Source organism: Schistocerca cancellata, chromosome 6 (assembly GCF_023864275.1).
Source record: "Schistocerca cancellata isolate TAMUIC-IGC-003103 chromosome 6, iqSchCanc2.1, whole genome shotgun sequence".
In the NCBI taxonomy this organism is placed as follows: domain Eukaryota; kingdom Metazoa; phylum Arthropoda; class Insecta; order Orthoptera; family Acrididae; genus Schistocerca; species Schistocerca cancellata.
The window spans coordinates 272,658,532-272,679,478 of record NC_064631.1 but is presented as its reverse complement, the minus strand read 5'-3'; the positions used below and the strand labels follow the sequence as shown (position 1 = coordinate 272,679,478).

Genomic DNA, 20,947 nt, shown 5'->3' with positions numbered 1-20,947 from the left:
CTTTCAAACACATTTCTGACAATATGTCCATATGTTATTCTTTGTACCTTGTCCTCTCAGGATAATTTCCTCCAGTTTTTCGCAATTAAGGAAAATCACTGTGTATAAGTAAAAAACTTAGAATGACACAACTAATAAAATTTTATAATAAGGACAGGATTATGTTAGAAAGAAAATTGTAAAATTTTAGTCTGCTTGTCACATTAATTAAATTTTTGTTTTCAAGATGAAATTCATTTATAAAATAAAGCTCTACTCCAAATATGAATGAATGGTATTTAGTTTCCTTATAATTTAGTTTATTTTGAGGGAATTTGCTGACAGTGAACAAATTATTGTGGTACACTTTGTAGCAAATGGTCAGTGTTGTGTACACCTTTGTACACAACGGTAAGGAGAGAGGGGTTACAGAGTGGTTTCAGCAACTGTCATTGTACAAAAGCCCTGCTACCAGCACTTCCATCCTCCATACAATCTGTAAAAGAATGAATTGTTAGTTTTATGAAAAGGATAGTTGCTACTCACCATATAGCATAGATGCTGAGTTGCAGATAGGCACAACAAAAAGACTGTCATGAAATAAATGCAACTCACACACACATAACCACAGTTTCTGGCAACTGAAGCCATGCAACAAACACACACACAGACTCGCGCAAATGCAACTCAAACACACATGACCACAGTTTCTGGCAACTGAAGCCATGCAACAAGAAGAGCAACAGAGCTTGATCCCAAGTGTGGGAGGCAAAGTGTTTGTCCATCTGTTACTTAAATATTCCTACAAAGCACTCAGCTTCACTGTTAGATTGCAGATGGAATGATGCACTCACGATATGCCGGATGCCTTGCAGAACTGTTTAAACTTGGCAGCAACAAATAAGATTCATTGTCAGTCCCAGTAACTTCTGGAAATCCCTTGAGGCAAAAGTTCAACAATGAGACCTGGATTGTGGAATGAGCTTGTAGTAGAGTGCGTAGGAACCATGAAGAGAAATTTACTGAAAGCATCAAAGACAATGAGCCAACATGTCTTCCTGTAAGGACGCACAAAATCCCAGTGAAAACATTGCCAAAGTGCTTGAGGTTTGGGCCATTCAGATAATGACTAAGACAGAGCTGACAGATGTGCAGCACAGTCATGGCCATGAGAAGTCAGTTATTCAATTTGCACATCCAGGCCATGCCAAGTGCAATGACATTGCGCCAGCTGCTTGGTATGAAAGACATCTTAGTGAGCTTGGTGTAGCAAACAAAGCACGCCAGACTGGAGGACCTGGGGAACCACAACACTTGACTGACTGTTATTGGTATGAAGCTAAAAGACACCTTGGTGAGCTGCAAGGGCATGCCAATGGCAAAATATGGATGAACTACAGAGCTACAAATCTGTCTGGTTGAATGCAGTCAGATGTAATGCAACAGAGTCTGCAAATTAGGATCTGCTGTTGTGGCCAGATCAGTTTTCTGGTGATTAAGTAGGAAGCTATGCAAAGCATCAATGTAGTACCAAGAAGCAGAGAACTCATGAAACATTGACTCTGGGCCAACAGAGAGGCAAGAAAGAGCATCTGCATTAGCATGCTTAGAAGTGGATCAATATACAATTTCTTATTTGTGATTTGGCAAAAGAATAGCCCACTGTTGCAGCTTTTGCACTGTGCAAGTTGGGATTGACTCAGAAGGGATAAACAAAGACTGTAGAGGTTTATGGTCAGTGACCAAGTAAAATATTCCGCCATAAAGATACTGGTGAAAAGCTTACTTGTTTGACAGTCTTTTTGTTGTTCCTATTTGCAACTCAGCATCTCCACAATATGGTGAATAGTAATCTAGCCTTTCGGTAATATTTTAATTATTCCTTCCTGGATTTTCCATTATTTAGGATTAAACTGTGATTTTGCATGTACAATTTTTACCTTGGTAAAATAGAGACAGCTATTCTTTACATGTGTACAAAGTACGCTGCATGCCTGCTTGTGTCATAAAAAAATGGTGGTCCGGCTCAAGGTTGATGACACAATGTGAGAAAAGACACAAAGTAATCATAGGCATTAGCTGCCAGTGGGCATTGAGTTAAATCAATCTGGAAAGTTGAAAATTCATGCCAGTCTGAGATTGGAACCTGGGTCTCCTGCTTACTGGGCTCATGCACTGACCACTGCACCATCTGGACAAAGTGGTCATCACAAGTGCACGGACTACCCAAGTCTGCCACCTGTCAGACCCAAAATCTCAACTTATCCACACACTACTGATGAAGTGCCCCTTGGCCATTATCCTCATTACCTGTGGCATAAGAGTTCAACCCTGATGTACATATGTATGTGATGTCTGTTCTTTCAGAAATGTCCAAAAGAACAGACACCATAAACAAACACACACACACACACACACACACACACACACACAGTGTGAGAAGTGAGTTTGAAACATGCTACATTCACGATGTGTGGAATTTAATGTGTCTTATTAGAATTTGAGTAAACATGTATACAAGTCACCACTTCACAGTATTAATTACTTTTAATATACATGTATCAGTCTGTAGAACCTGATACAGGTGGTGAGTTAGGGTACAGTCTTTTCCTCACTCAAAAACTATATATATGTATTGAGGAAATATAAAAAACAAAAAAAAGTACTGGGTAATATTTTATAAAGCTCAAAACACTTTTGTGTAATGACTTTCATTGGTCTAGTGTGTTATTAAGCATTTCTATTTGAAGTGTGTTCCTTGTGATTTTTTTAGTTCGGTGTTATAAATCTTGTGATGTTTTTTAGTTCAGTGTTGCAAATGTTATTTGAAAATGCCATGATTTCTGCAATTGATCAATTACAGAAAAATTTATGGAATACCACAGAATTTTACATTAACAACAACTCAAGGACTTAGCTTTGAATTTAAGAGTACTTTATCAGCAGAAGTAGAATCAGTTATCAACTTTTTACTTGATGGCTTGAAAAAGAGATCTAAGTTCGTTGTTGCAACACAGGACTACATCCCAGGTAAGAATATGTCCCCATTATTTGGTAGAAAAAATAGAAAAAAATAATTAGTTTACTGAATATTTATAAATTTTTGTGTTATTTCATACAATTCATTTCGAATCCAACAATACTGTGATATAATCAGTATATTTCACAACTGTCATGTGGGATGGGGTTTAATATTATGCCAATGACATGCATTACATTGTAAAGTGAAGAAACATAGTTAACTTCAGTCACTGTAATGTTAAATTATTAAAACATAAACATTGATGACATATGCCTTCTTTGAAAATGTCTGGGGAGAAGGTGCCTAAGAAACCTATATTTGCTTAGGAGAATGTTGTGAAGGAATGTACATATGTGAATAATTGTTTTCACATTTAATAAGCTATGCATTTACATAAAAAATACACAATCAGTTTTTGATGCTATGTGTTCATAAAAATTTTGTGATTTACAAACTCCACTGTTGTATTAGTTACATAAATTTCTTTTTATCCTTTTTTACGATTGAAACAAAAATAAAGTCTGAGGCTGTACTGGAATTTATAGTTTACTTCATTCACTTATTTTAAAGAAAAAATGTACACTTATTTCCAAACAGTTCGTTTTTATTTCATTTGTAAATCATTACTGAAGTTTTTAAAAAAAATGTTACATTGTTATCCAAGTTCAGAGCAGAGAGCTGTCTCAGTAGCTAACCTCATTTAAGTCAGATGTGAGCAATATGATAAACTAGTATGAGCTTCCTATATCATGAAAAGGTACAAAAGCACAAATTGTCTTTGTAAATTATTTAGACAAACTACACCATTCAGAAATACACTCACAACAATGTGGTTCTAAACTGTTTCAGCTCTACCAGTCCAAAAAGATTACACTGCACTTTCATAACAAAGACATGAAAATGCATTACACAAATATGACACTTTCTATTTTTCATTTTGAGTTAATATTTGCTCCAAAGAAAACTATAAAATTAGGTACTGAATTTCACATCGATTTAAACTTCTGCATTCCAGTTATTTTATACAGCATCTTGAGTCAAATCTTTTCTGATGGCTTGTTTAATAGATCAGCTAACTGGTTAGTAGACATCTTCACTCTTTTGTATTGTCAATGTAGAGTGTGGGTCGTTTTACTTGTTAGGAAGTTCCAGTCAGTTCATACAGCAACCTTTTCAGCCAGACCAACTCTTTTGCTGCTTTACTTGCTGATATTGTTTCTGCTTCCTTAGTGGATGCTGCCACTGTCTTTTGAACTGACTGGTCCTTGATACAGCTCCCTGGCTGAGTTGCAATGACACCTGTCATTGAACATCTTATGTCCTTGTCACCAGCAACTGGCATTACTGTAGACCTATAAACCTTCTTTTTTCTTGTAGATAATTCCATAATCCTTTGTATGCTTCTAGTACCTAAAATTTTGTTTCACTTGATTCTGGTATTGAAGTGTAGGATCTTCCATGATTCTAGCTACTTTGTTCACTGTGAAAGCAATAGCTGGATGTGAGATTGTAGTCAAATACACTAGACAACACACCAATTTGCAATAATGAAATTGGGCTACAATCTCTTTGACATTACTTTCTTCATGCCCAATTTGAGTAGAAATTCCATTACACTCAGCCATTCCAAATCTTTCCAGAATCTCCTTTAATAGTCCTCTTCATTCACTGTTGTCAATCTGACTTCATTTTGCTGTATCTTCATGTGTAAAAAATTGTGGGGTGCCCCTCTAGTTGTATGAAACTCTAGCTTTCATTAATTTTTCAATATCCATTCTGTTGCTGCTCACAACTAAACCCATTAACATACATTGCAACATGTAAAGAGTCCTTGTTGCTTGAGCAGTAGAAGAGGCACAGATCAGCATCACTGTTTCTAAAGCAGGCATTCTTTATGAAACATTTCTTCCAGAAATGCTGTGCCTGTTTGAAACTGTTCAGGCTTTTCTTCAGTTAACATGTCCAGTATCATTTTCAAAACCTTTATGTTGTTCCACATAAACATCTTCTTTGAGTACCAGTACACCATTTAGAAACCTCATTTTGATGTTAAATTGGTTGAGCTTCATTTTCTCTGCAGCAGCCATGCCAACAGATTTCAAATAGTTTCATAACATGCGACAGGGCTGAATTTTTCTTCATAGTCAATTCCCCGCCTTTGTACATGCTGGATGGCGATTTATCTGGAAAACCTGTAATTCCCAGGGAATTATATTTCACCTGGAAAAATCAGTGAAACCCCAGTTAGTTTCGGGAATCCATATAAATTATAGGTGTTTAAAAGCTGCGGTTAAACTGCTGCTCATTTCCGATATGTAGTTCAGCTGAGAGGAAAGAAAGGTCATTATTGTGGTATGATGCTCCCACCTCCCTCCACCACTTCATCCCACTCACTATTAATTTATCAGCATCTCCTTGATGCCATCTTTCTCCTTGCACCTGAGAATTTTTTTTCCAAGTTTGAGTAGCCGCTCTGCACATGTCCTTTGTCTGAAAGTCAGTCCTTGAAACAAACTTTCCCATTTTCTGCAGTTTTCTTGTATAAGACCCATTGATTCTGCAAAATATGCACACCATTTGTGTGCTCAATTAATATCCAAGTATTATTCTCCTTCAGGAACTTCAAGTCTTTATAAATGGCCACCAGCCATCGATTTTAAAGCTAGACTGCAAAGCTTCAGTATAAAAGCTGGGATCCTTGTTCCTGAATGATGAGAGTTCCAGCCATGTACACACAATCTCCACTTGTCATCCATTCTGGTTTCTTCTTTTTGTGTTTGCTTCATCATTTCTGCCTTAAAAGTTGACTGCCTCTGGAACTTGATGTAATATCCAAATCTTCTTCCTCTTCAGTTAAATCTTTTGTTCTCTTGTCATGGCTGACATTTCCTTATTCCTTTTTCTCGTAGGAATCTGATTAGGTTGATGGTGTCAAATGGTTTCATCACAAGCAACTTCATTTTCAGTAAAACTGATGGGCAGATTACATAATACTTCAGCCTTGAATTTTACATTATGACGTAATGTAACTTTCCTCAGAAGTGGAATCCAGACCCTAAACCCACCTCTGTCATCCTTGCTCCCAAATAAATGTCCAAGCACAGCTGTGACACCAAAATTTCAATGAAAATTATTCTTCACATGCATGTAACATTCTCTTCCAAAGACTCTCAGGTGATTCAAGTTGCCTACTGGTCATCCATGCCACAGTTCATAAGGATGTTTGTTTCCAATGGAGGACTTGCCAATGTTTATTTTATTTATTTATTTATTCTTTGCCCATGGACTCCAGCTGAAAATCCAGCTGAGAGTATTGGGTGTGTCATACAATAGGCTATTAACATCAAACTTGATTTCATTATATATAAATGAAACAAATAATTAAACAGAAATAGTCTATAAGTATACAAAGGTATTACATGTTTCACATTATATATACACACAAATCCAAACAACATACAGAAATGATAATTTTTAAACGTACATTTTGGTAATGATATAACATATTTAAACACTATCTTAGTATTCACTCAAACTGTATATACATTTCTCTGTGAGATATAGTTTCAAATGATTTTAAAACATTTTAGGTCTGTTTCTTTTTTAATGATTTTGGCAAATTTATTAAAAAACCTTTTGCCTGCTTCTTCAGGGGCAGTTATAGACAGTTTTAGATTTCTGTTTTATCATGTAGTAATTATCATTTCCTCTTGTACCGTGTTTGTGTACATCTTTATTTAGGAGGTGTTTATCGCTTGACCTTACCGTCATTATGCTTTGGTATATGTAGTCATTATGCTTTGGTATATGTACAGCGAATATACTGTCGTAATATTATAGTGTACAAAAGCTTGCCTACAGGTCTGTCTTGGTGGTATTTTTGCAATGCATCTCACTGCCCTTTTCTGAATTCTGAATATTCTTTTTAAGTAGCCAGCTTGTGCACTTCCCCATATACACTCCTGGAAATTGAAATAAGAACACCGTGAATTCATTGTCCCAGGAAGGGGAAACTTTATTGACACATTCCTGGGGTCAGATACATCACATGATCACACTGACAGAACCACAGGCACATAGACACAGGCAACAGAGCATGCACAATGTCGGCACTAGTACAGTGTATATCCACCTTTCGCAGCAATGCAGGCTGCTATTCTCCCATGGAGACGATCGTAGAGATGCTGGATGTAGTCCTGTGGAACGGCTTGCCATGCCATTTCCACCTGGCGCCTCAGTTGGACCAGCGTTCGTGCTGGACGTGCAGACCGCGTGAGACGACGCTTCATCCAGTCCCAAACATGCTCAATGGGGGACAGATCCGGAGATCTTGCTGGCAAGGGTAGTTGACTTACACCTTCTAGAGCACGTTGGGTGGCACGGGATACATTCGGACGTGCATTGTCCTGTTGGAACAGCAAGTTCCCTTGCCGGTCTAGGAATGGTATAACGATGGGTTCGATGACGGTTTGGATGTACCGTGCACTATTCAGTGTCCCCTCGACGATCACCATTGGTGTACGGCCAGTGTAGGAGATCGCTCCCCACACCATGATGCCGGGTGTTGGCCCTGTGTGCCTCGGTCGTATGCAGTCCTGATTGTGGCGCTCACCTGCACGGCGCCAAACACGCATACGACCATCATTGGCACCAAGGCAGAAGCGACTCTCATCGCTGAAGACGACACGTCTCCATTCGTCCCTCCATTCACGCCTGTCGCGACACCACTGGAGGTGGGCTGCACGATGTTGGGGCGTGAGCGGAAGACGGCCTAACGGTGTGCGGGACAGTATCCCAGCTTCATGGAGACGGTTGCGAATGGTCCTCGCCGATACCCCAGGAGCAACAGTGTCCCTAATTTGCTGGGAAGTGGCGGTGCGGTCCCCTACGGCACTGCGTAGGATCCTACGGTCTTGGCGTGCATCCGTGCGTCGCTGCGGTCCGGTCCCAGGTCGACGGGCACGTGCACCTTCCGCCGACCACTGGCGACAACATCGATGTACTGTGGAGACCTCACGCCCCACGTGTTGAGCAATTCGGCGGTACGTCCACCCGGCCTCCCGCATGCCCACTATACGCCCTCGCTCAAAGTCCGTCAACTGCACATACGGTTCACGTCCACGCTGTCGCGGCATGCTACCAGTGTTAAAGACTGCGATGGAGCTCCGTATGCCACGGCAAACTGGCTGACACTGCCGGCGGCGGTGCACAAATGCTGCGCAGCTAGCGCCATTCGACGGCCAACACCGCGGTTCCTGGTGTGTCCGCTGTGCCGTGCGTGTGATCATTGCTTGTACAGCCCTCTCGCAGTGTCCGGAGCAAGTATGGTGGGTCTGACACACCGGTGTCAATGTGTTCTTTTTTCCATTTCCAGGAGTGTATGAACTGAATAAGACAAATGTGGAAAGACAAGTCCATAATACATTGATCTGGGGACTTTATCATCCATAGTCTTACCTGTTTTATGCATGATGAATATCGGTTTGTTTATCTTTCTACACAGTGCATCTATGTGCTCCCCCCATGCCAAATGTTTGTCTATTGTAGTTCCTAGAAAGTTTGTGGTGATTACTTCTGTAACAGTCTTTCCATTTATATTATAATTTTCACTATGCTTGGTCTGAAATACTACATTCATTGTTTTAGACTGATTCATAAACAGGTTGTTTTGTGTTTAATATTTATTTGCATTTTCGATATTCAGGAGCGCTTCCTTCTCAAGCTCCTCCTTCATGTCAGCTGTGCAAATGATTGTTGTGTCATCAGTATACATTATAAGTTTCTGATTTATATAGCTAGGGAAGACATTTACGTAGAGTATAAATAGTATTGGCCCAAGCACCAACCCTTGCGGCACACCGTATGTAACTGTTTGCAATTCTGATCTGTAGTTTGTTATATTTCCCCCACTAGTATGTCTGATTTCCATGCATTGTTTCATATTTGTAATGTATGATTTAAGTATATCATAGCATTTTCCTCTAATTCCATACTGATATAATTTCGTCATTGAGTGGTTCACACAATCAAATGCCTTAGTTAGGTCCATAAAAATCCCACAAGTCTTTTGTTGCCTGTCAAGTAAATTAAGAATGTGCTCAATTATATCTGTTGATGCTGTTTTTGTTGACTTCCCTTCTCTGAAACCATGTTTTGATGAATGCAGTATACTTTACTTTGTTATAAAACTTACAATTCTATTCTTTATTATCATTTCATAAATTTTAGCAAATGTTGAGATCAATGATATTGGCCTGTAATTTCCTAATTCATCTCCATTCCCTTTCTTCAATATTGGCTTCACTTTGCTGACTTTCAGTGAATCTGGAAATATACCTTCGTCTATCGCGGAATTCGGCATGTGTGTTAATGTTTTTAATATACTTTCTCTGCATTCTTTTATGAGATGTGACATGACACCATCCAAGCCAGATGAATGTTTAATTTTAAGTTGTTTTATTAGGTTTGACACTTATTAGGTTTGGCACACACACTGATGAATGTTGCTTTAGTTTCTCTAATAAAACTACAGTACTCTTTCTTTTTTATTTTATACAGTGTGTTGTAAACCTCAGTATTTTTTTGTTTGGAGAGGTCATAATACACTCTCAGATAATTTCTGGCATGGATTACTTCTCCAGTCACCCAGATTTTCTTTTTTTGTTGCTTTTTGACAAGCCTTTTACTAACAGGACATGTAACATAATAATAATAATTGAATAAAGAAAAAAACTGGTTCCATTTGGTGTTTGCATCTTTAGCTGCATATATTGTTTCCCAGTTTTCTGCCTCTAACATCTTTTTTAGCAGATTTATGTTATGTGGGTAGTTCTGTCTTCTCATCTCCCATATCTTCTGCACTGAATCACTAGTCTTTATATTTATGTCTATCATGATTGCAAAATGGTCTGCTAATGTGAAGTTTATTACCTGTGTGTCACAATAGCATGTAGGAATATTTGTTATTACATGATCAATTATAGTTTCACTATGCTTTGTTACTCTGGTTGGTTTACCTATTTTTATTTTTAGATCGTATATGCGCAATAAGTCCAGTAGGTTCTTAGTATTGTCTGTATTTTTACTTGTATCTATGTTCAGATCTCCTATAATGATCAAATAGGCATATGTTTTTGAGAGATGTTGGATTATATCTTCCAGCTGTGATTCAAAAGGTATGTAGCAGTATTGCACGCTTCTTCTCACACCTCTTTTGGCAACTCGCTGGGGTTCAGCATACTTTGTGCACACTACAATAGTGCATGTTTCCCTTTCTGCAACACCATTTTGCTGTAGTGCATAGGGTGGATGCTCTAAGCTTCTGCTTGCCAGTGATTCTGAGACTTTCTTGTTATCAAATTCTTTTCCTCCATCACTCCTGAACTGTTTCATAACATGAGCATTTGTCTAAGCCTAATTCAAGAACTGTTTCAGGACAGTGATGACTTCAATATTCTTCTCCAGGAAGAAAATTTTATGAAACATGCTAAAATCATCTTTAAAAATTACACAGTAGCCAGCTTTTCCAAGAGCCTCCATAGAGATAGGTCCATATACATTGGCATGGATTTGTTCACAAGTAACCAGTGGTTGATATATTTCCTGAATGGCAATCAATGAATTTTTCCCCAGTGCACATGTGTCGTATAATTCTAATTTGCTGCCACCTATGATGATGTTCATTTGCTTCAAGACACTTTTCACATGTTGTTTGTGTTGATGACCTCTCATGATAAACTTTCAGCATATCCAACACTGATGCAAAATTCACTTCAAGTGATTGTGCCTGTTTAATGATGCATATGACAAGAACAGAAACAATGGCAAACGTGATCAGTTTTGACACTTTTGTTATCAAATCTTGTGCAAAAACCATTTTGTGCAGCTGCTTATACAGGGAAAAAGTGAGCACATGCTTCAGGAACATGAAGTATATCTCTCAGTTCAGCATTTTATTCATTATTCTAAACTGCATTTGAATTTTCACAGTTCCTTGTCCATAGCCAACATATTTACACTTTTTTCTCCAATTGAAATGTTTTCAAGAAAAGTGAATTTTCTGTGTTATACAAAATATTGATCATTTGCTGTGATATAATTTGTATTGCCCCTGTCACTGTACCATCTGTTGACTTCAGCACAGTTATTGACTGAGGCACCAAAGACGTGCAACAAAAATGCAACATGCTTTTCAGAGTGATTGGTGCAAATGCTGTTATTTGTCTTTTTCATCAGATACTCTGCTGCCCTGTGGTCTACTTGCCCACATTTCTGAGAAGGAATTTTTGTTTTGCACCCTTAAGATCCTTTTTCAAATTTTCGCTTCATAACTTTCATTTTGCTGACTTTTCTGTATGCAACAAATGCAGCTCATTAACCATACTTTGATTTCAGAATTTAATTGTGCACAGTTTTCCAATCAGAAGGTTCACATATTGATCTTCAGTTGGGATTGTGCTCGAGAGGTGTTTAAAATTGTCATAGTCTTTGCCTAGTGTGGAAAAAATTCGACCATTTAAAATTCTTTGACACAAAACATTTTCCTCGTGCTTCTACAATTTACTGCTCAAATCCACAAAAATCTTCTGCAGCTTTGAAATGTGTTTGCTAATGTCCTTTTTCTCATCACTTTGAACATGAAAGAATGATTTCTTCAATGTGTTCAATTATTGCATACTGTTATGTTCGAATTATGCACGTAGCTTATCCCAAATTTCACATGTGTGGGTGCATGTCAACATGAGCTCAACAATGGATTTTCATAGTGTACCTGCTAATAAATTTTCCACTTTTGCATCTTCTTTCAGCCACTGCTGATGTGATGCATTTTTTTTCCACTGTCACATCTTCAACCAGTTCAGGACACTTGAATGTACTGTTAACAATGTGTTCAAGTATATATCCTCACAACAGCATTGAGATGTGCCATTTACAATTTGTCCTGTCATCAGGTGCTTTGAGTTTATTCACTTGTATTTTGTAATCATCAATGCTGGCTGCCATTTTCATCAAATGAAAAACCTATGGGCAAGTTCATGTTATTTTACAATAATTTACTCACTAGCAAAAACAAATATTTTGCAGTAGTTCACATGTGGCCTTGGCCCATAACCTTAGACTGTTTGTTTGAAACAGACCACAAAAGATTTGCAGAGATTGTTTCCTTGGACATCCACTCACACCAACATAGTATCAAACACATCCAGTTTTACCAGTCCAAAGATATTCCATTGCACTTTCATAACAGAGGTAATGAAACACACATTATATAGGTATGACAATACACTTGGTATTTTTCTTTTCAGCCTTAAGTGAGAAAAGTCTATCTGATACTCAGGAGCCCAAGAAAAGTAAGGCTCCAATTAGCAGTGTTTACATAAATGAGGGCATTGCCTTTCTTCCATTACTCTGCCATGGAGTTGCACTACAGAAATTAATAACCATGCCTATCGTCAATCTACCTTTTGAACCATAGCTTAGTTGTCCCCTTTCTGTGACAGAATGCAACTCCTTCTCTCTGGATTTGAATTTTGTTGTACATCAGGTTCTAGAGAACTGAAATCTCAGAATTTTTCATTTATTTAACACTTTTTTGATATTTACTATCAAAAACAGTCTTGATCACAAACTATTTATTCCGGTGACTGGTTTCGACCACAACTGTGGTCATCTTCAGACCAATGAGTAAGAATCTCCTTCTGGTGGTAAAGTAGTGATTTACCACCAGAAAGAGGTTCTTACTCATTGGTCTGAAGATGAGCACAGTTGTTGTCGAAACTGGTCACCGGAATAAATAATTTGTGATCAAGACTGTTTTTGATAGTAAATATTTGTAATAACATTTATCACTGCATATTTTCATAGTGTATTCAAAATTAATACATTTTTTGATGTCTGTATTTGTTCAAAATTAAAGTTAGCCAATAAAACTTGGTGGTAAAAACTTACATGTCTCATTTTCTATGTTTTCTGTTGTTGAAGATTCGGGATCTTCTTTCCTAATACTGAAGAGGGGAGATCTTTTGATTCTTGAAGAGGAGTTTGATGGTGATAAAATAATGAACTCTTCGTGGGGAAATGGAATCAATGCCAGGACTGGACAGAGGGGTCATTTCCCTACAGAAGTGATTTATGTGCTCCCTGCAGTAGTTAGGCCAGCACCAAATATTGTGGTGAGTGTTAAGCAACTTTTAACTCACTTTAGTTATTTTTTATTATTCCACAAAGCATTATCTACATCTATACTCTACAAACCACTTTGAAGTACATGACAGAGGGTACTTCCCATTGTACCACATATTGGGATACCAACCATTCAATTTGCTTTTGAAGTATAGGCAAAATGATGGCATAAATGTCTTTTGCATGCTGAAAATAATATAATTTAATCTTTGTCTTGCCATAGGAGAAGGATATAGATGCCATAGTGTATTCCTGGATTCCTCAATTAATACTGCTCCTTAAAATTTTGTGGGTAGGTTTTTGTGGAATAGTTAGTGTCTATATTCAAATGCCTGACAGTTCAGGTTTTTACTGTCAAAAGAAACATTCAGTCAAGCAAACTAATAAATTATGAGACAAAATTTCTGGCCAGTGCTTATCTTCAGTAAGTGAAATGTGTAATGCTGCTCACAGAGATGTATAAAAGTAAAAGTGACACATAACCTAGCTTTAGAACTATGTTGCTTCATTGGAAAGAAGAGGGTGGTAGATTGGGGAAGGTAAAAAGAAAGGACAGTTCGCTCAGACTCCAGGATGAGAGGGACCCACCAGCAGTGAGGGCAGAAAGCTGAATGGCCAGACACTTGATAGGGCTGAGGAGAGGAGTCAAAGAAGTAAAAGACAGGTAGACAACAGAAGGAACAATTGGGACCATGTAGGCAGTATTTGTCAAGATCATGCCATCAAATAAGTTACCATCCTTGAAGTTTTGTGGTACAGCTTGTGGAAAGTATATAAGTTGCCTGTAATGATGAAGCAGGCACCAAAAGTATGGTTTTATATCACAGAGCACAATCTGGCAAATGAGAATTATACATTATCAGTATGCACTCCTTTTTTGAGCATTTGTACCCAATTGGAAGATAGTGATAACCCATAATAAACTGAATGCAGTTTTAATTTCAGCCTCTAAATGATGTGGGATATCTCATAATTAATGTTCTTGTGCTATGGAAATAAGAAAGGGAGGAAGGAAGATAGGATTTAATGTTACAAGGATGACAAGGTCATTAGAGATGGAGCACAAGCTTTTTGGAACAGATAAGGATATTAGTCATTTCCTTTCCAAAGGGACCATCCCAGAAGTAGCTTGAAATAATTTATGGAAATGCTGTAACCTACAGCAAACAAATTAACATTTTTATGGCTATAATATTTAGTAGCCATCAAACATGAATAAAACTTAAATCACCAGATCCTTGCAATCAGAAAAAAATAAAGATCCACAAGAAAATAAGTTAAGCAGCAGGGACAGACACTTAAAGTTCCAGAAGTTATGTGTTTGTCACAATATTGAATGACTCTTAATAATAATTTGAACAATTTCAGATATTTCTACACAATGTAGGCCATGACAGTACAAATGTACTGAGGAACTGTTCAGAGTCTATCCTCTGTAGTGAAACACTGCTGACAGAGTCAAAGTCACATGGCAGTACAGTAAGGTAGGATGACAAATTTGGCAGAGTTCAGTGGAATGTAGCTCTTTTGTAACAGAGTTCCAGTGGCAGTGGTAGTGAGGAGATGGTGGCATAGCATAGGTGGTAATCAGCTAAAGGTCAGTGCCAGAAGAGAAACTGACTTGTGCCTTCTCTGTGGCCTGTTATTTTGCCATTGTCGTAGTTCCACAGGTATCCAATGTGCATGGCCAGTCATCGTGTGGCATAATTACCGACACTTACGGTGAAACTGCTAAACCTATGATATCCATTGTCACTGCTATTGATGTATCTTTGCCCATTGGTGTCAAAGACACAAGACAAAACTATGGAAACCTAACTATGATTAAGTTACGACAGTTCCAATACCAATAACACAGTTCTGAATTTCTGCAGCATCTTCCAATAGCCTGACTGTGGACAATTTCTGTTTTTAAAGAGCTAGGAGTGTTACAACAATCTCCTAGTACTGTAATTTTATTATGAATCCATGAACTGGCAAATTAACCAGAGATAAGAACTAACCCCTGTGAATAGTTGCACTAAGAAATGCACAAAAATTGCATTAGGGAAATAATGAAAAAGATCCAGAATGAAAAAGATGCCAGTGAATGAAGGTCATTGGAATTTTATAAGAGTCAATGGTGTGCAATATGGTAAAAGGCAGTTAACTTGCAAGAGAATTGTGGCTGTTAGAAAAGCTGAAGTTAGAGTATTTAACAAGAAGAGTGTGATGAAATAAAATCAAGCAAAATATAAATTTTATGAAATCTGGGAATGTTTTGGTGCCAGTATTTTTTTATGTGGCTCTGTAATTTGCAAAATAGCTGCACATCATCTTCCTTCACTACACTAAATTGTGCGACTGAGAATATAGGAAACAAATAAACGCAAGAGGAAAAAATTAAAGAGTAAGGAAAAAGAAATTCAAACAACAAAAGGAAACAAAAAGGAGGAAAAAATCATCTTATGGCCAAGAATAAAACATTCTTCCTATATGTAACATGGAATTCATTTACTGTAAACATTTAATTTGTGCTCATTGAGCCAATTTACAGTCTGTGACAGAGGGTGCCTCATGTTCCATTATTTTTACTCCCTCCATTCCATTCAGGAAAGGTGCACATAGCAAATGACTTTTCATAACCCTCTGTATGTTGAATTTTTCTGATTTTATAGTCATGGTCACTGTATGTGATATATGTGAGAAGATCCTTCTTGGAAAGTAAATGCTCAAAATATGAGTGACAATTCTTTTCATGATGCATGACACCTCTCTTGTAGCATCTTATTTGCTTTGAATGAGCATCTGTACACATCCTCAATTGTGTTAAATGAAAAAATAAAATTTTTGATTTTTCTATTACCACAGTTATTCCTGCTGCTAAGAGTCCTTGACTGATTTAGCAACACTCAAGAGTCAATAAATTACATAACATCTGTTCCATGTGCATTGTTGGCAAAACATTTTAACAAATATTTCATAGCTGTTACTGGAAAGATGAAATGTCAGGTTCAGTAGTTGCTGTCATGAAATATCTCAGATCAAACATTATAAATGACTTCAGTAATATGAACATGACCCTCATCCACCATTAAATCTTTAAAATAAAACAAATATTGTAGTAGTGGATTGCTACTCACCATATAGTGCAGATGTTGAGTCACACACAGGCACAACAAAAAGACTGCTAAACAAGTAATATTTCAGCCAAAAGGCCTTCCTCTGAATTAGACAAAACACACACACACACACACACACACACACACACACACACACACACTCACACACTCACACAGACACAACTCACACACACATGACCACTGTCTCCAGCTGCCAAGGCCAGACTGCAAGCAACAGCGCATCATGGAATAAGCAGTCTGGGTTGTGGGAGTACGGAGGAGGCTGGGATGGGGATGGTGGGAGGGGGGATAGCTTGGTAGAGGTGCTGCTTGTGGGGTCATACAGGGATGAGGTGGGGAGAGGGGGCAGTCAGGACAGTCAGGAGGTTAGACAGAGGCTGGGGGAAGCAGGGGGGAGGGGGGTGGAAAAGGAAGAAGTAAAAAGACTGTGGAATAGAAGCATATGTAATGCTGGAGTGGGAACACAGAAGGGGAGAGGTGAGTGAAGGGCAGTGACTATTGAAGGTTGAGGCCAGGAGGGTTACAGGAATGTGGGTTATATTGCAGGGAGAGTTCTCACCTACGTATTTCAGAAAAAGCTGGTGTTGGTAAGAAGCATCCAGATGCCACAGGCTGTGAAGCAGTCATTGAAAATGTGTGGTCCAGCTGTTTCTAGGTCACAGTGTGTCAGTGGCCATTCAGACGGACAGACAGCTTGTTGGTTGTCATGCTCATGTAGAATACTGCATAATGGTTGCAGCTTAGCTTGTAGATCACATTACTAGTTTCACAGGTAGCCCTGCCTTTGATGGGTTATTTGATGCTGTGATCGCACTGGGGTGAGTGGGTGTATGGTGGTGGGAGGGTGTATGGGACAGGTCTTACATCTAGATCTATTACAGGGATATGAGCCATGAGGCAAGGGGTTGGGAGCAGGGGTTGTGTAGGGATGGATGAGAATATAGTTTAGTGAGTGATGGAGTACCACTGTGGGAGGGGTGAGTAAGACTGTGGGTGCGACGGTCCTCATTTCAGGGCACGGAGAGTCTCTCCAGTCATTCACCATCTCCAACAGTCCCACCATTCGGCAACAGAGGAGCATTTCCCTAGTGACTCAGTACCTCTCAGGACTGGAGCAACTGCATCACATTCTCTGCCAGAGTTTTGACTACCTCTTATCTTGCCCTGAAATGAGGAATATCCTACCTACAATCCTTCCCACTTCTCCCACAGGGGCATTCCACAGCCCACTGAACCTGCACAATATCCTCATCCATCACTATGGAACTGCTGTTCCCAACCCTTTACCTCATGGCTTATATCCCTATAATAGATCTAGAAGCAAGACCGATCCCATATATCCTCCCATCATCCACTCCAGTTTGGTGACAAGCATCTATCCTATCAAAGGCAGGGCTACCTGTGAAACCAGCCATATGATCTACAAGGTAAGCTGCAACCACTGTGCTGCATTCTACGTGACAACCAAGAAGCTGTCTGACCACACGTATGGACACCAACAAATTGTGGCCAAGAAACTGCTGGACCATCAAGTTACTGAGCACACTGCCCAACACAACATTCTTTTTTCAATGGGTGCTTCACAGCCTGTGTCATCTGGATCCTCCCTACCAACACTAGTGTTTCTGAATTATGCTAGTGGGAACTTCCCTGTAATATCACCTACGTTCCTGTAACCTTCTTGGCTTCAACCTTTGTTAGTCCCTGTCCTTCACCCACCTATACCCTTCCCTGTTCCCACTCCAGAGCTACATATCCTTCTATTCCACAAACACACCCATAGTCTTTTTACTTCTCTCCTTTCCCACCCTCCCCCAACCTTTGTCTAACAACATGATTGCACCTAGCTGCCCTACCCTCTCCCACCTCATCCCTGTGTGCTCCCAGATGCAGCACTTTACTGTTCCCATTTCCTACCCTACTATCCCTCTCTCTCCCTGTTACAGCCTCCTCCTTACCCCCACCACCCAGATTGCTTCTCCCATCATGTGCTGATGGTTGCAGTCCAGCCTCAGAAGCCAGAGACAGTGGTCATGAATGTGTGAGCTGTATTTGTGTGTATGTGTGCGTGTGTATATTATCTCATTCAGAAGCAAGCCTTTTGGCTGAATGTGTACTTGGTTAGCAGTCTTTTTGTTGTGCCTGTCTACAACTCAGCATCTCCACTATATGGTAAGTACTCTGTTGTTTTCATAACATTGTCATTGTTCCATATTAGATTTTCCATAGTTCATATGTTAATTACAGAGTGGTCTTCTGAGTTTTGTAATATATTAAGTTACTTGTGTAACCAGATGTTTATTATTGGAACATTTTACAACTGGCTGAAATGTGCTGAAGTCAATCATGTGTGTGAGAAAGAAAACAAAGAAATACCATCAAACATCTGTCTAATTTAGATTTGATCAAGGATATCAAATATTTTAGAAAAGGCATTATACAAGTGCCTATTTAGTCATCTAACAATCATTTATAGATTGTAAAAATCACAATATGGATTTCTAAAGTGTCCCAGTATTGAGAAGGCTATTTACAGTTACAGCAGGGATGTACTTAATGCCATAGACAATAAATTACAGGCTACTGATGCATTTTGTGATCTACTCAGTTCATGAAATCAGTAGTAAAATAAGATTAATGTATTAAATAAATTGCTAGCAATCATAAAAACTTTAGCCCCTGATGAAATTCAGTTTAAGAGGAACAAACCCAAAGGATTTATTCGTGGCCAACTGTCCCAACACCATTGACAAATTTCTTAGTAGCACCAGTTAATGTATAAAAGCGTGTTGGTTCACCTTTGAAATGAATATGTCAGGGATTCCACATTGCAAGGATTTGAGATGTGTTTGGTAGATTTCTGGAAGTATGTGACACCAGATGTTTACGCAGAGGTCACACAGTTCCTGTATTATGGACCAGCAGTTTGTGTGTGTCATGCTGGTACCTGATACATCCCATTATTGATTCACTGGGTTCAAATGAATCAAATTTTGTGGACAACACTATCACACTTCACAGACCACTGTATCATTATTCTGGTCTTGTGATACAAATAGTTATCCTGCTGGAAGAAGCCATCATCTTTGGGGAAGTCATCAAGCATGTATGGATGTGTATGGTTCACAATAACATTTGTGTAGTCCACAGCTGTCATGTGGCCTTAGATTACTACAACACATCCCATGGAAACCTTGGTGGAAGTTTCCCATACCAGAATACAATCCTCTCCAGCCTGGCACAGTACATGTTTTGAGCAGCCTTCACCTGGGTTGTGTTGTATCCAGAAACAACCATGGACTTGGTGTAACAAGAAATGTGATTCATCTGTCCTGGAGACAGATTTCCACTGAGCCTGTGACCAGTGCAATCATAATTAACAATGTTGTTGGATCAGCATGGTAAAACATAGGTTCACATACTGCAGAGTCCTCTGTTCAACTATCTGCACTGAACAGTGTGCTCTGAAACATGTGTGCCTGCACTAGCACTGCACTCTGCAGTCTGATATACCACAGATCACTGCCTGTTCTGCTTTACAGAACTAATCCCCATGTTCTGTGGTGGGACATAGATGTCTAACAACCTGCCACTTACATGTGGTTTCGCCATTTGTTCATTCTTCAGTCACTTTGGATCCTGTTATTGATTATTGAACATAGTTCATCCATTATCTGCAGAAAATTTGGGGGTTAATTTTTGCTGTGAGAACTTTGTGTGGATCAGGGTTTTTTTTTTTTTTTTTTGCCCCAACTCAAACATTTGAATTAACGTTTACTATCTTACTCACTTTTCAATCTGCTCACATCACCAGCCATCACACAGTTGTGCTGAGTGTTCATATGTTAGAATACTTCACCATCCTGGATGACTGACAACACCTGAATCACTGCTTGCCAAGCTCTGCCAAAAATACACGACACCAAGTGAAAGATAATAGAATTCAAAGAAAATACAACACAAACATTTATTCAAGTAAAATAAAATAATACTTGTTAGTTTTAAAGAGCAGGAAGTCCTGGATGGAACAAAAAATGATAGATTACTACTTACCAAACAGAGGAGCTACCGACTGCTAGAATGTTTAGCATTCAAAGTCCTTCTTCCGAAAGCTTAAACATTTTAGCAGTCTTTTTCAATGTGCCTGTCTTTAACTCAGTGTCTCCTGCATATGGTGAGTAGCAATCTATACTTTCCCTGTTTTTGTTGATTTTAAGATTTTTGTGTACTTGTTAAATTAACAAAAAATTATGAAAATTAATTTTGTAAAATAAAATAGTTATTTTATGATGTTCCTATCCTGTATTTATTGACAAATTTAGTAATGGTTATTTTTTTCTTTTTGATTAGACAGTATTCACATATAACAGCAATATAATGAAAAGGATAGTTACTACTCACTGTATAGTAGAGATGCTGAGTCACAGATAGGCACAACAAAAAGACTGTCAGAAAGTTAGCTTTTGGCCAACAAGTCCTTTGTCCAAATCAAAAATGGAAATATGCACACACACACACACACACACACACACACACACACACACACACACACACACACACAAACGTGACCACAGTCTTGGCAGCTGTAGGCAGACTCTGGCTCTGTGTGTGTGGGGAGGGGGGGAGTGGATGATTGTGTTTG

The 20,947-nt window shown here is 38.7% G+C and overlaps 1 protein-coding gene across 1 annotated transcript in view; it reads left to right on the top strand.

Annotated features, from left to right (window-relative positions):
• LOC126191464 (myosin-VIIa-like) overlaps positions 1–20,947 on the top strand; it is a 389,317-nt gene that overhangs the window by 264,763 nt on the left and 103,607 nt on the right. The window contains exons 28-29 of the mRNA XM_049932341.1: positions 2,843–3,009; positions 12,983–13,173. Coding sequence (XP_049788298.1) covers positions 2,843–3,009; positions 12,983–13,173 — 358 coding nt within the window. The remainder of the gene's footprint in view (positions 1–2,842; positions 3,010–12,982; positions 13,174–20,947) is intronic.